This window comes from Podarcis pityusensis (assembly GCF_964106645.2).
Source record: "Podarcis pityusensis genome assembly, chromosome: 17".
Classification (NCBI taxonomy): domain Eukaryota; kingdom Metazoa; phylum Chordata; class Lepidosauria; order Squamata; family Lacertidae; genus Podarcis; species Podarcis pityusensis.
In genome coordinates, this window is record NC_138042.1 from 6,060,372 (window position 1) to 6,074,566 (window position 14,195).

Here is a 14,195-nt window from a genome sequence, read left to right on the forward strand (position 1 = left end):
CTGCAACAATAGTTTTCAAGCTCATTTAGAAATTTACAATTAAAAGAATAAACCAAAACATACATGCATATTCAAGGGATTAATGCAGATTTTATAGAGGCAACAACAATGGCCTGCTTCACACATAATGATGTATCATGACTTAGTGTCGTGTATGAACCCTGCCCAGTAGCTTAACTGCTGTTGTTTTTACCGCCAACAAACCATGATTTGAAGCAATGCTTTGTTGCTGCCTTAACTCGCAGTTTGTTAAACAAGCCATGGCTTAGCGTTATATGTGAACCAGGCTGTTGGAAACACAGAAGAGACAGAGAAAGCTTCCCCTCCACTTTTTCTGTCACATCCCCATTCTCAAGGAATGTGCTACACTGGCCTCCCAGTGTCCTCTTGCTCAGACTGTTCTGTATGTGGACTGTAGATTTCAATTCATATCCATTTCCCATTTAGCCATATTACATTTCTTATTGAAAGGTTTGGTGGACCTGTGAAAAAATCAAAAGCTTCTGGAACACAGTATATGACGAGCTTAAAAAAATGTTTAAGTACAGTGGTACCTCACAAGACGAATGCCTCGCAAGACAAAAAACTCGCTAGGCGAAAGGGTTTTTTGTTTTTTGAGCTGCTTCGCAAGATGATTTTCCCTATGGGCTTGCTTTGCAAGACGGAAACGTCTTGCAAGTTTGTTTCCTTTTTCTTAACACCGTTAATACCGTTGCGACTTGACTTCGAGGAGCAACTCATAGAACGTGGTGTGGTAGCCTTTTTTGAGGTTTTTAAAGACTTTGGTGATTTTTGAAGCTTTTCCAAAACTTTCCCGACACCGTGCTTCGCAAGACGAAAAAAATCGCAAGACGACAAAACTCGCGGAACGAATTAATTTCGTCTTGCGAGGCACCACTGTATAACTTTATGAAAAATACAGAAGCTTTTCTACTAGGGATAATGGACACAGCTATAGCAAGAGATCAGAAAATATTCCTTTATGCCACAGGAGCGGCAAGGATCCTAATTGCTAAAAACTGGAAAAAATGAAACTGTGCCAACAAAAATGGAATGGCAAGACAAACTGTTAGCGTATATTGAGCTGGCTAGATTAACAAAGGCAGTTAGAGATCACACTAGACAAGAGTTTCAAAAAGCATGGGGAAAATGCAGAGAATACTTCACAAAAGTGCCCTGAAATTACATACCTGGACTTGTTTCGATCAATGTCTGCAGGAGACTTTGTGGATATTTAAATTATAATTAGAAAAATCTTAATAATTCTTCACAAAGGAAACAGTTTATAAGAAGTAAATAAGGATGCCAGATACAGGATAAAGGAAGTCTTTTATTTTGTTGTTTGTATTGTTGTATGTTATGCTCACTGTATGTTATGTTCACATTTAATGAGGGTGGATTGTGTATTGGGGGGTGGGGGGTTTATGTTATGTTGTAAATAAAATTCCGATAAAAAATATTTTTAAGAAAAAGAAAAGAAAGGCCTGTGTGTCTTCAGTACGATGCCCTATGCCAGCCTTTTCAAGTCTTGCTTATTGGAAGGCATCCAGGATGCTGAGAGTTTCTGTTGAGCATGTGAAGTCCATTATTTGTTATAATCCAAGTTTGCTTTAAGTTGGAGACATGATTTATTTATATTTCATTTCATTTCTATACTACCCTATACCCGAAGGTCTCAGGTTAAAGGCTTCCAGGAACACTGTTGTCCTGCTGAGAGGTGTTGATAGCATTGGTTGTTTCTTGGAAACTAAGGAGTTTCAAAGCTGCTCCTGACAGGATTAATTCAGACTGCTAGGAATAATGCTTCTCAGCTTCTGTTCTAATGTACTGAGTCAACACAGATTGGTCAAAGGTTGCTTGGTGTCTACATTTATTGCTCAAGACTCTCCACTAATCACTGCTCTCTTGAGTCAATTGTTTGCTGCAGGCTCACTTTGGTAATTTTAATATGTAACCTGAAAGATGTGATTTTGCTATATCATGGGACCTTATATCTCAGTAAGAAATGGCTGGTTGTTGTTGTCATCACTTCTTTGAGGAAAAGCCTCTGAACGAAGTAACCAAGTTCATTATCTGAAGTTTCTGTGTAAATCAGGATTTAGGGGCAGACAAGTCAAGTGACCACTTGAGATATCAGGCTCAGGGCTTTACCCAATTAACTAGATAGGTGAGCCAACCCCAAGTCTGGTGACGATGGCTTGAAGATTGAGCGATGTTTCCTGAAAATGAGGACCTTGTTGAGCTCATAGCAAAATGGAGCTGAGGTGGGGCCTCTGAAGACCTAAGTATCAATTGACACGTCGCCTTCTGTCTTGAAACCCCCCAAGTGGTGAGGCTACAGACAACCCGAGCGGCCAAACAGATGGACAAGAGGCCTTCTTTTGGAACCTCAGCTGCTTTTCGGTTCCTCTAACCAAATGAATCGAGATTAGTCTGGAACACATCTGAGCTAATTATAGGCTGGGGTGGCTGATTCTTACGCACCTGGTCCACTGTTTATCTTAACTTGTTTTGTTAAAGGGCTTAAAAATACCTAACCGCAAACCACTTGTGACCATGTCTCTGTCTTCCGGGAACAGCGGAGTGCAGCTACCAAAGGACCTAAATACATGGTTTCTGATCCTTAAACATGATGGTGGGCGATCTTCACCCAGTACGAATGGTCTTTATTCCAGTAGAGCTGATGAAGCTGGTTTCTCGGTTAGGGTAGGGTTACCAGGCGTCCCTGTTTCCTGGGGACAGTCCCCGGATTTGTGAATAAGACCCCAGACAAATTCCATCCCTGGAACGTCCCTGGATTTCATCTAATGTCCCTGGGAAATGCAGCAGCGGCAGTCTCAGCAGCCTGGAGCAGTTGGCTCTGGCTGGCTACAGGAGTTGCTCGGAAGTCCCCATCTGATGGTGGTGCAGGGCCTCTCAGATGCTGCTTCCGGGCTGTCTCCCCTTCCCTGACCCCAGCAACTAAGCTGTGAAGGGAGGCTTTGTACTGCCTATCAGAGCAGCCTCCTAACTCCTATTGCGTGCAAGTAGGAGCGGAGCGGGGATCTCTCAGCTGTGAAGGGAGGCTTCACGCTTCCTATCAGAGCTTGTGTGCAAGCAGGAGGGGGCTGGGATCTCTCAGTTAGGCAACGGGAAGCCTCCCTTCCCAGCTGAGGGATCCCTGCCCCCTCCTGCTTGCACACAAGTAGGAATGGGATTGGGGTTGCTCTGATGGGAAGGGAGGTATCGCACTGCCCGAACCTCGCTGCCGATGCTCTCGCCCTTCCTTCTCCGCCTTCCATGCCTGATCCACAGTGCACTGCTTCCCCACCACCACCAAAGAACCAACAACTCGGGCTGCCCGGGCTCATGGAGAAAAGAGATAGAAGTGTCAGAGGAAGGGGAAACATGGCGGCTGAGGTCAAGGTGGCAGCCGCCCTTCTGCCACCACCATTGCTGCAGCATCAACGTCCCGAACGTGTAGTATGTATGTATGTATTTATTTATTTAAAGCGTCCTGAAGTCATTGAAAAAATCTGGTAACCTTAGGTTAGGGTTGCATGTAACAACTCCCTTCTGTATCTTTAATTCAGATGTGGCCCTCCAGGTGTAGCTGACCTGCAGCTCGTGTCAATCCTGGCCATTGGCCATGCTTGTTGGGGCTGATGAGGCTCATAGTTCAACATCAACTGGAGGACCAAAGGCTCCCTGCAGAGTAGTTTAACTCTGAATCCCTCTTCCCAAGGACGTCTGGGAACTGTAGCTCTGTGAGGGAGAAAGAGTCTCCTAACAATTCTTGGCACCTTTAACAAACCACAGTTCCGTGGACTCTTCAACGGAAGCCATGACTGTTTAAAGTGCCATGGTACTGCTTTAAATGTATAATGCCAATAGGGCCTATATTTCCTTCTCTCGCACTTCAGTAGACTAGGACATTTTTCAGTTACAGCTCTAAGTCTATCTGGGTGAACTTAGAGAAGAAGTCCCATCTTGCTCCTCATCTGCTAGTCTTGTAGGAAGCAATGGAACTATGTGTACCATTTGTTCCCTTCAGGATCACTCAGATGTTAAACAAGGGAACAGTACAGCCGTAAAGGCATCTTCTTGCTAAGCAGTGACAAAACAGGACAGGTATCATAATGGAGGTACTGACTGGTCAACAGAGAGGAGGAGGAGGAGGAGGAGGAGGAGGAGGAGGAGGAGGATATGGCAGAGCTGGCAGAGAAAAGATAAATTACTCCAGTTGTTAACAAAGCTTTTCAAAGCAATAAAAACAAAAGTTCACATATTAGTCATATTATTCCCCCACAACAAGTGGACTGTCTCACCTTAAAATTTAAATGTCAACTGAAGGCATCATGGTTCACTAGTCAGGGGGGCCATCACTTCCCTGAAGCACAATTTCCCTCAACCAGTGGAGAGTGGAGATAAACAAGATTCTGGCACAGCCTCCTTGGCCCACCCAAGGGTGTCCATGTTAGCATTCTGTAAACTACCTTGAATTTCCAAAAGAGCAAGTTCTGTTTACTGACGCTCACTCATATGCCTACTTGTTTCCGCAGCCAAGCTGAGGGAAACATAAGCGAATGTAGCATGACCAAGAAAGTCAGCCACTTCTTGTGTTCTTATGTGGTAAACCATCCTGTGATCCTCGGATGAAGGACAGTATAGAACAGACATCCCCAAACTTGGACCTCCAGATGTTTTGGGACTACAACTCCCATCATCCCTAGCTAGCAGGACCAGTGGTCCGGGATGCTGGGAATTGTAGTCTCAAAACATATGGAGGGCCGAGGTTGAGGAAGCCTGTAATATGAGCAAAATATGGGTCAAGACAAAGTGTGGATGAGCCCTTGCTGTACCTGTTGGTTTCACCTCTTATATTTTCCTGTGCAGCTGGTGTAGCCTTTTTGACAACAGCTACCCAAAATTAGTTGTATGACACATCCTTCAGTATGATACCCCCTGTTCATGTGGAGCTACACTCCATCTATTTTCTTGTTGTGATGGGCTATTAGCTTCTGAACTCACTTCAGCCTTGACTCATTCAAGGGTTAATTCTGAGACCCAACTGAATTGAAATGGGGCACCTGGTGGGTCACTATGAAAACAGGATGCTGAACTAGATGGATCTTTAGCCTGATCCAGCCGATCTCTTCTTATGTCCTTACAAAGGAAAGTGAGCAACATACCAAGAAGAGTATCTTCTTGTCTCTTAGGGTGGTTCTATAGGTTTGGTTGTTGCTTAAGATCTTGCCACCCAACTTGGCAGGAGGGCTCTTGAGATAGGGGCAGCAATCTTTGTCAATGTTTGGATGCTAGCCACCATTTTGAATCAAGATGGTTGACGAAAAAGTCACTTTGACATGACTTTGTCCAATTTTTGGCATAGGCTCTGTCACCTCTTGATATATCACTGCCACACTGGGTTCCTGAGGTGGGGGTAGCAGACTGCATTGCCATTTCAATGCCAGGTGCCATTCCGAATCAATATGGCAGGCCAAAACATCACTTTGGTTGTAACTTTGCCCCCCCCTTTTTACACAGGTTAGCCCACCTCTTGAGATATCCTTGCCATGAAGGTTCCTGAGGTCAGGGTCTACATCAATGTGTGGGTGCAATTTTGAATCTGGATGGTGGACCAAAATGTGACTTTTGTATTACTGCATCCATAGAATCATAGAATTATAGAGTTGGAAGTTACCCTGAGGGTAACTTTTGGGCATAGGTTTGGCATCCTCTTGAGATATTGTCGACAAACTTGGCATGACGTTCCCACCACAGGGGCAATGGTCTTTGTCGATATTTGGATGCTGGGCACCATTGTGATTCAAGATGGTAGACTGAAATACGATTTTGGCATGACTTAGCCCTTTTTTTTGCATAGGTTTAGCTACCACTAAATATATCATTGCAAAACTCAACATGAGGCTTACCAAGGTCAGGGCAGTGGACTCTGTCACTGTTTGGATTCTGGGCACTGTTTTGAATCAAGATGGAGGACTGAAACATCAGTGTGGCATGACTTCACCCATGTTTTGGCATAGATTTGGCCTCTTGAGATTGTTCCCAAACTCAGCTGTTGGCCTTGAGGAAGGAAGGCCTTCTCTGTGGCAGCTCCTAAGTTGTGGCATTATAGGTTTGAGCAAGGGCTGAAGACACAAACTTCTTTATCCTGGCATTTGGCCCACCCTATTCCTGTGACTGTAATGTGTGTGTGCTTTTAATTCTGATTTTTAAGTTGTTGTAACCTGCCATGGGACCTGCTGGTCGAAGGCAGGCAATAAATGCAAACAATAACAGCAACAGTAATAACCGCTCAATAAACAAGTCATCTTCCAGGTAGTTCCTACAATCTTTCTGCGACATGCCTGAATAACCCAGGACTTCACCTGCCTAGGGCATCCTTGTAGTGACTCCTCCCAAGGTTCTCCCACCTACAATGTAAGGATAGGTGCTGAACTGACATTATAAAACAGGTCTCCAGTGTTTTTTAATGCATTTATTTCTGCGACTGAGTTAGAACAATTTCTTGACAGGCTGAGACATAACTGAGGCTGGAGTCAGTTTTCTAGCATCCCTGCCGACACCAGGATATTGTGTTTTTTCTACAAGTCGCACCCTGCAACATATTGAGACAGGTCCTGACCTTGGCAATGTAATCTCCATGCCACCCTGGAGGGGGAAATGAACAGATATGAAAAATGAACTGTGCGTGCATTTTATCAGCTTCAAACACAGCTAGGTTGTCTTTTTTCTCCATTTGGATTGAAGCTGGCTGGGGGTGAGGGGAAAATGCATCAAAACACAGTTATATCACAACTGGATCGACATAGTTTGTGGCTACAGTTGTGTGCACACTGTTTCACAAACCAGTGGTGGGAATACTCTGGATACAGAGAAAACATGAGTGTGCACAATGCTTTTGTTTTATCACTTGACTTGTTTCCCTATGCAAAACTTTCTTAACTAAAATAGATGTGTTAAAGAACATATATTAATTGATATCATCTAACACAGGGGTTGTCAACCTGGTCCCTACTGCCCACTAGTGGGCTTTTCAGGATTCTAGGTGGGCGGTAGGGGGTTCTACGGCACAAGCTGAATCCTCCTTCCATCGAGCACTGGTGGGTGGTAAGGAAATTTTACCATCAAGAAAGATGCATTAGTGGGTAGTAGGTATAAAAAGGTTGACTACCCCTGATCTAACAGATTGCCATGGGCCCCCCTTGAAAAACTGAAATGCAGCACATTTCATAGGCATGGCAACTTAGACTGTGTGCACATTAGTGGCTTGAAACAGAGTGATGTCGTTCCCCTGCTGTCTCCCAACTCACATTTTTACATTGCTGTACAGACCTGGGGGTGGGGGTGGGGCAGGTTGGGGATGTCTTCATCCAAGGCTTGTTACCTGATTTGTTTCCCTGTACATTCAACCCCCCCCCCCAGACTTCTGTTCAACTTCTATTCTGTTCATCTGCACATTTGCAATGACTGTCTCAAGTGGACACACCTCAACTCAACCGTCGCTTCCATTTTCAAATCAAACAGGAGCATTTCTAACATAATTGTGGCACCCTCATATTCCCCAGCTCAGAGGGAACTGGTGCTTCTGCAGTGATTGTGGCGTTTAGGGTGTCCCTCCACCTCTCACAAGGGAAGACCCTTCTCCCAACAGTTCACGGGCTTCTTACCAGGCACCCAGTCCATTGGGTGAATTGTCAACGACAACCTTAGCACAAGCCACGTCTACGGCGATGTTGTCCGTCAGCAGTTCTGCAAGGAAAGCAGATGCAATAGGAGCATGAAGCAGGGGTGTAGGGGGGGCAGCCTACCCCAGATGTCATCCCAGAGTGGGGGTGACAAAATCCCCCCTGGGCGGACTGTGCGATTGCCCCACCCCCTTGGCGGATCGCTCTGCCCCCGGGTGCACGACATGTGCACCATTCCAGGCGCCCGAGCAGCCAGCTCCACCGCTGGCATGAAGGGGCCCTGTTGGGATGTTATAGGCCTGGTGCAGTTTTGAAGGGACAAAAGAGATGTAAAAAGGGCCGGACAATATCACCTGACTCTCCCATAGTTGCAACCTTTTCTCCCCTCCAACCTGGCATGGCTCTTATGAGGCGGTCAGAAATACAACAGGTGTAGCTTCCTCCAGGATGGGAAAGCTGTGATGGTGGGATGAAGCTCTACGTCAGGCATGGCCAAACTTGGCCCTCCAGATGTTTTGGGACTACAGTTCCCACCATCCCTGACCACTGGTCCTATTAGCTAGGGATGATGGGAGTTGTAGTCCCAAAACATCTGGAGGGCCAAGTTTGGCCATGGCTGCTCTATGTGGAATTTCTGTCTATTTTGCAAATGCTAAAGAAACAGGAGCTGCCTGGGAAAAACAACAACTAGTTGTCCTAGACTGACCCTCTGTCCATTAGCATTGTGCTGGTCCGGGGGGAGGTTACCGTGGGGCGAGGTCCAGGACCTGAGTTGAGGGTCGCCAGACAGTCCTCCTCGGGCAAAGCAGGGTCCTCAGCGAGAAGCCGGGCAAGGACAGGAACTCTGGGGGAACAGGACTGGATGCTGGCCGAAACAGCTCATCAACGACGTTGCTCCCGCAACCTGGGACCAGGCTGACTGGCCTTTATCTTCTCGGAGGCCAGGGGCGGTCCCAGCCCCCAGGAGACCCGCCTCTCCTGGCCTTAAGGCGAGCACTCCTCCTGGGAGAAACCAGTTCCCTTCGCCTCTCTGCCCTGAGCCTCTGCAGTTCAGGAGAGGCTGAAGGGTTACTGGACCCAGGGGGAGACTCACCTGTAGGCACTGAGTCCTCAACCACCTCCGGAGCCAGAGTGGATTCACCTGGTGCCTGCTCCTGAGGATCCGGCACAGGTGCAGGCACTTCAGAATCAAGGCCCTGCCCCAGTTCAGCCGGCCCTGGAGGCGGGGACTGCTGTGCAGGCTGGGATTCCTCCGGTTCAGCCTCTGAATCGGATTCCCAGGCCATCACAAGCATGCAGCTTGAAATAACCTTTTGTATCCAGAGGGTAAAAAATGGGGAACAGTCCCTATACACTTACTAATTCCAAGTCAAATAAATGTACCTTCTATGACCTGACTACACAATTTAATGTCCAAACAGACTACATGTGGAACTTGAAATCTCCTGGCTAGGAGGGCTGCATTTCAGGTAGGAAGCTAGGGCTTTCCCAGCCAGCAGATACATCAACATATGAATAAGCTGCTCAACCTAGACCGCTGAACCACAGCTATCTGACTTTTTCTCTTTGGGAGTGCAAATGCCACACCAGCAAAGAGCTGAAGCAGAATGCTCCAGGGTGAGGAAGGACAACTGATCCTTTCTGTCTCCCAGAAGCAATTGATGTGCTGTGCATCACAATTTAGATTGGGGTGGGGAACCTGTGGCCCTCCAGATGTCATTTGGTTCTAACTTCCATCAGCCCCGGCCAGCAAGACCAATGGTCTGGGATGGTGGAAATTGTAGACTATCAACATCTGGTGGGCCAAAGGTTCTCGATCTCTGAAAGAGGCAAATCTCCCTCCAGGAGAAGCCGATTCTCACCAGAGCATTGAATTCCGCATATGTTGGAACTTGGCTCGCTGGGACTCTGGCACCAGTAACGGCTGTTGATCTGGAAGATGCCATAGTCAGCACTGCCGTCGGAGTCGTAGTGTATTGCCTGGGTATTGTAGCTGCTCTCATGACATGCTGTGCAGACCCCTGAGACAGAAGGCATGATACGGTCAGAACTAAGTGCGCAGATTCTGAGGAGGATGCCCCATTCTTCACACCCACACGTGTTTTGAAATCCTGCCTTATCCAACTGTCCAGTGAGTCCGAGCTGCGGACTTTGGTGGCAAAGGGGTGGAAGGAACAAGAACCCCCGACAATAACAGACTGGCATTATAAGCTACAAGAATTTGCTGAAATGGCGCAGTTAACAAATACCCTGAGAGGCAATTCAAAACAAAAATTTACGGAAAAGTGGTATAGATATAAAACATGTTCAAAAATACAGTAAAGGTTCGCTATCTATGCTAGCATTTGATTGACATTGGAGTGAGATTGAGTTGAGAAATACATTGAGAGCACATATTGATATAGGAATGTATTAGATAATATGTAAAGAAACATACAATAATAAGAGTACATTCATTTGTAAAAAAGGAATATACAACAGGAAAGACAGGAAGTCTAGTGTGTTGGTATGTATATGATTTTGGGGGGGGAAATGTTTCCCCCCTCCCTCTTTGTTCTTTCTTTCTTTTTTTGTTTCATTTTCTTTCTAGGTATATAAAATTTTTATATAATTTTTGTATACATGTTGGCAATTATATTATAGTATGTCCTGTAATGTAATATGACAACATTTACCGATGTAATATAAGAATGTTAACAAATAAATAAAATGCAAATTCAAAAATAAAAATAAAAAATCCAGCTGTCCAGTGAGTTCCTGGCTTCATCACATCCACCTCTGCGCTGCACCCTTCCACTTCTCTGTATGTGGATGCACAAACCACATTCTTCACCCTGATTCATTCATTTACACACATCATGTACACCCTATTCCTGCAGCCCTATAAGGTAAAAAGGTAAAAGACCCCAGTCAAAGGTGACTATAGGGTGTGGCACTCATCTTGCTTTCAGGCTGAGGGAGCCGGCGTCTGTCTTTAGACAGCTTCCTGGGTCATGTGGCCAGGATGACTAAACCGCTTCTGCCCAATGGGACACCATGACAGAAACCAGAGCGCACGGAAACAACATTTACCTTCCCGCTGGAGCAGTACCTATTTATCTACTTGCACTGGTGTGCTTTCGAACTGCTAGATTGGCAGAAGCTGGGACAGAGCAACAGGAGCTCACCCCATCGTGGCGATTTGAACCCCCAACCTTCCGATTGGCAAGCCCACAGAGCCACCTAAGTCCTATAGCAGCCCTATAGCAGGATGCAGCATGGCATGTTCCAAATTAGCTATAGAAATGTGGAGGGAGGCCACCTTCCTCTCATAATTACAGCTACACACCTAGTCAGTCAGACCCAGAAGATTAAGCACTCTCCCCAGATGTAGTGCACAGCCACCTGCCGCCACTGCCTCCTGCTGCCCCCCACTCAGATAAATTCTGTCTTTTCATAATGCCTGCCTAGCCAATACCCAGATGTCCCCCAATGGACTTACAGTTGGCCAGGCTATAGCCAGCATAACCATCTAAGCCCAACTGCTGGAGCCTCTGAGCCAGCTCACAGCGGCCATAGATCATGCCTTCTCCTGTGGTGAGGAGACCAGCAAGGAAGGGTAGCAGCCAAAGAGCCTTCATCGTTGTAGTGCAGGAGGTCAAGGTAGATGGTGAGGGTGTCACGCCTGCTTTTATAAGGGCTCTTGGGCAGTCCTCTGGAAAGAAGCCAAGGTCTGCATGATGTTGCCAGACCCTTGAGGACGTTCACCCTGACCTTGCTTAGCTAATCTGCATGTGTGTGTCAACAAGAAGAAGGGGACATGACTCTTTGGGTCCCACTCCCTGTGGCGGAGGGCTGAGAGCTGTAGCTCCAGGATCCAAGTTGTATTACTAGATTTTAATCAATTCATTAAAAAAAAAAGGATTGCCATACTATATTTGATAAATTCACAATCTAATCAATTTAATTCCTGTATTAGAATTTTTACTTTAATGTACAAATAGGGTAATTTATGAGAATTTTCTATGGTTGGTATTCAGCTAAGTTTTACTCAGCGTAGACCGGCTGAAATTAATAGACCTAATGGGCCATATTCAAGGAATTTTTTGCACTAGTGCAGAAGTGTAGAAACTTTTTGGCTCCATGGGCCGGAGCCTGATCAGGATCAGCCTCGCAAGGAAAAGGCAAGTGGGTGGGGAAGTCTGACCTGCTGGGAGCCTGAGGGCCCCATTCCTGCCTCTCTCCACCTGGCTCAGGGCGGGGCCTGATGGGCTTTGTAAGAACTGCTGCTGCTGCTGCCACCCAGCAAGGACTGGGGTATTTGGGGGATAATTTTGTTTGGAGTTTTTGTTGTTATTGATATTAATTTTTTGTATCTTTATTTTTATGTGGAAATTGTTCAGTTTGGTTATGTAGTTTTTGATGTGTTTTGTTTATTTTTATGACTACTTTGCTATGTTTGTAATTACGTAAATCTTTCCATATCGTAAGCTGCCTTGAGTATTAACTGTGGAAAAAAGGTAAAGGGACCCCTGACCATTAGGTCCAGTCATGGCCGACTCTGGGGTTGCGGCGCTCATCTCGCTTTATTGGCTGAGGGAGCCGGCGTACAGCTTCCGGGTCATGTGGCCAGCATGACTAAGCCGCTTCTGGCGAACCAGAGCAGTGCACGGAAACGCCGTTTACCTTCCCACCAGAAAGGTACCTATTTCTCTGCTTGCACTTTGACGTGCTTTCGAACTGCTAGGTTGGCAGGAGCAGGGACCAAGCAACGGGAGCTCACCCCATCGTGGGGATTCGAACTGCTGACCTTCTGATCGGCAAGCCCTAGGCTCTGTGGTTTAACCCACAGCACCACCCGCGTCCCCTAACTGTGGAAAGGTGGCATACAAATAAAATGATGATGATGATGATGGGGCACCCCTTCAACCACATGACGCCTTCTTTCACTATAGCAATTGGCTTTGCCTCTGCTCTTGGCAATTTCCATGGTCTAGTCAAAAGGACTTTCCTATGGCTGTCGCTTGACTTTCACCACCTTATCTTATCTTACCACCTCCTGAACCCAGAACAAACAGTGGGAGTGATGCCCTCTGATTTGTTCCGTGCTTATTGTTTTTGTCCAGTGGAAAAACTGGCACCTAGTTATTTGCAAAGGCAGTCAACTGGCACAGCCTGTTCCTTCACCGCTGGGAAGGGTGCCGAGTATTTTCATGTCTGTGTATTCTTGCATATTAGTTCTTCAAAACAGGTCTTGGTGGCCCAATATTTTGTGGCACAACCCTGCTAAGGGTTCCCAGCCCATGAGGTAAAGGGAGCCCTGGCTGACAAAGCATCCAGGTGAGTTGAGCAGATGTGGGAGTTTGGCAGCAGGGCCAGGAGGTCAGGACAACCCGCCCTGCTTCTCCTTTCCTTGACCCAAGCTTTCAATAAAGTAACGTGAAGCACAAAAACAAGTATGTGGGAAGAAAGCCAGAAGGGGAGTTTGGGCTTTCCAGTGTTTTGAACTGTCCATCACAAGTATACCTATCTCTGTTGGACAGGAGTCTTGGGAGTGTCTGAGGTGCAATGAGCTCCTGGGTCTCTAGGGACAAATCTTTTCTCTTGAGGCCAAGGTGGCAGATTTGGAAAAGCGAAGAGAGGCAGAGCAGTTGATGGATGAGGCTTTCAGGGATGTTATAGCTGTGTCCCACTCCCAGAATCGTAGCTCCGCTGCTGTTAGGGAGAATGAAGGTCTTAGGGAAGGAGAGTACCACTCTGAGGAAGAGGGAAGCAGTTCCTCCGAAGGGACCCGTTGCTTAGGGGATGAACAGCTATCCTCTTTATCCTCTTGTGCTGTCATGGTCCAGTTCACGGGCAATCAAAGTCCCGGCAGGGGACGTCAGGACCGGGGGCAAGATGGTTGCGTGGGAGTAGGAACGGGGGTCCAGAAGCCAGGAGTCAGGAAGCCAAGAGTCTGAGGGTCAGAGAGCTGGGAGTCAAGAAGCCAAGGGTCCGAGGGTCTGGAAGCAAGGAGTCACAAAGTCGGGGATCTGAGGATCAAGAAGTCAGGGGTCCAAGGATCAAGAAGCCAGGAGTCAAGAAGCCAAGGGTCCGAGGGTCAGGAAGCAAGGAGTCACAAAGTCAGGGTTCCAAGGATCAAGAAGTCAGGAGTCTGAGGATCAAGAAGCAAGGTGTCAAGAAGCCGAGCTTCAAGGATCAGAAAGCAAGAAGCCAAACGCAGCAAGGCAGGAAGCGTGTTGCTGTGGCAAAGAGCTGAAGGGAAATGCTGACCTTATATCCCTTCCCAGCTCTTGCCACCAGGTGCAGTGAGTTACCAATTGGCCTCACCTGTGAGGCCACGGCTTGCCTCTTCAGAACAAACTTAGGAAGGCCCCAGTCCTGCAAAGTCCTATTGGTCACAGCGCCTGGCTCCTGCACACACACCTGACATGTGCCAAGGATATTTCTCCACTGGGTGAGTCAAGTGATTTAAGTGCTTGAGGGCACTTGAACCCTTCTGGCCAGAAACAAGGAAGCTAGATT

The 14,195-nt window shown here is 46.8% G+C and overlaps 1 protein-coding gene across 1 annotated transcript; it reads right to left on the bottom strand.

Moving 5' to 3' along the window:
* Positions 1–6,466: 6,466 nt before the first annotated feature.
* LOC308466987 (lysozyme C, milk isozyme-like) lies at positions 6,467–11,342 on the bottom strand. The gene is made up of 4 exons (XM_080988392.1): positions 11,173–11,342; positions 9,554–9,712; positions 7,674–7,755; positions 6,467–6,654 (listed from the first exon to the last, which is right to left on the bottom strand). The coding sequence occupies exons 1-4, from the start codon at positions 11,309–11,311 to the stop codon at positions 6,588–6,590; spliced, it is 447 nt and encodes a 148-aa protein (XP_080844518.1). The 5' UTR covers positions 11,312–11,342; the 3' UTR covers positions 6,467–6,587.
* Between the last annotated feature and the right edge of the window lie 2,853 nt (positions 11,343–14,195).

What these genes read in the sequence shown, in the direction of transcription:
- LOC308466987 (XM_080988392.1), bottom strand. Translation starts at nt 11,311, where the DNA reads ATGAAGGCTCTTTGGCTGCTACCCTTCCTTGCTGGTCTCCTCACCACA. An exon ending in ATGCGGAATTCAATGCTCTG is followed by an intron (nt 7,756 to 9,553) that starts GTGAGAATCGGC and finishes CTTTCCTTGCAG; the next exon opens with AACTGCTGACGGACAACATC. An exon ending in CCCAATGGACTGGGTGCCTG is followed by an intron (nt 6,655 to 7,673) that starts GTAAGAAGCCCG and finishes TTCCCCCTCCAG; the next exon opens with GGTGGCATGGAGATTACATT.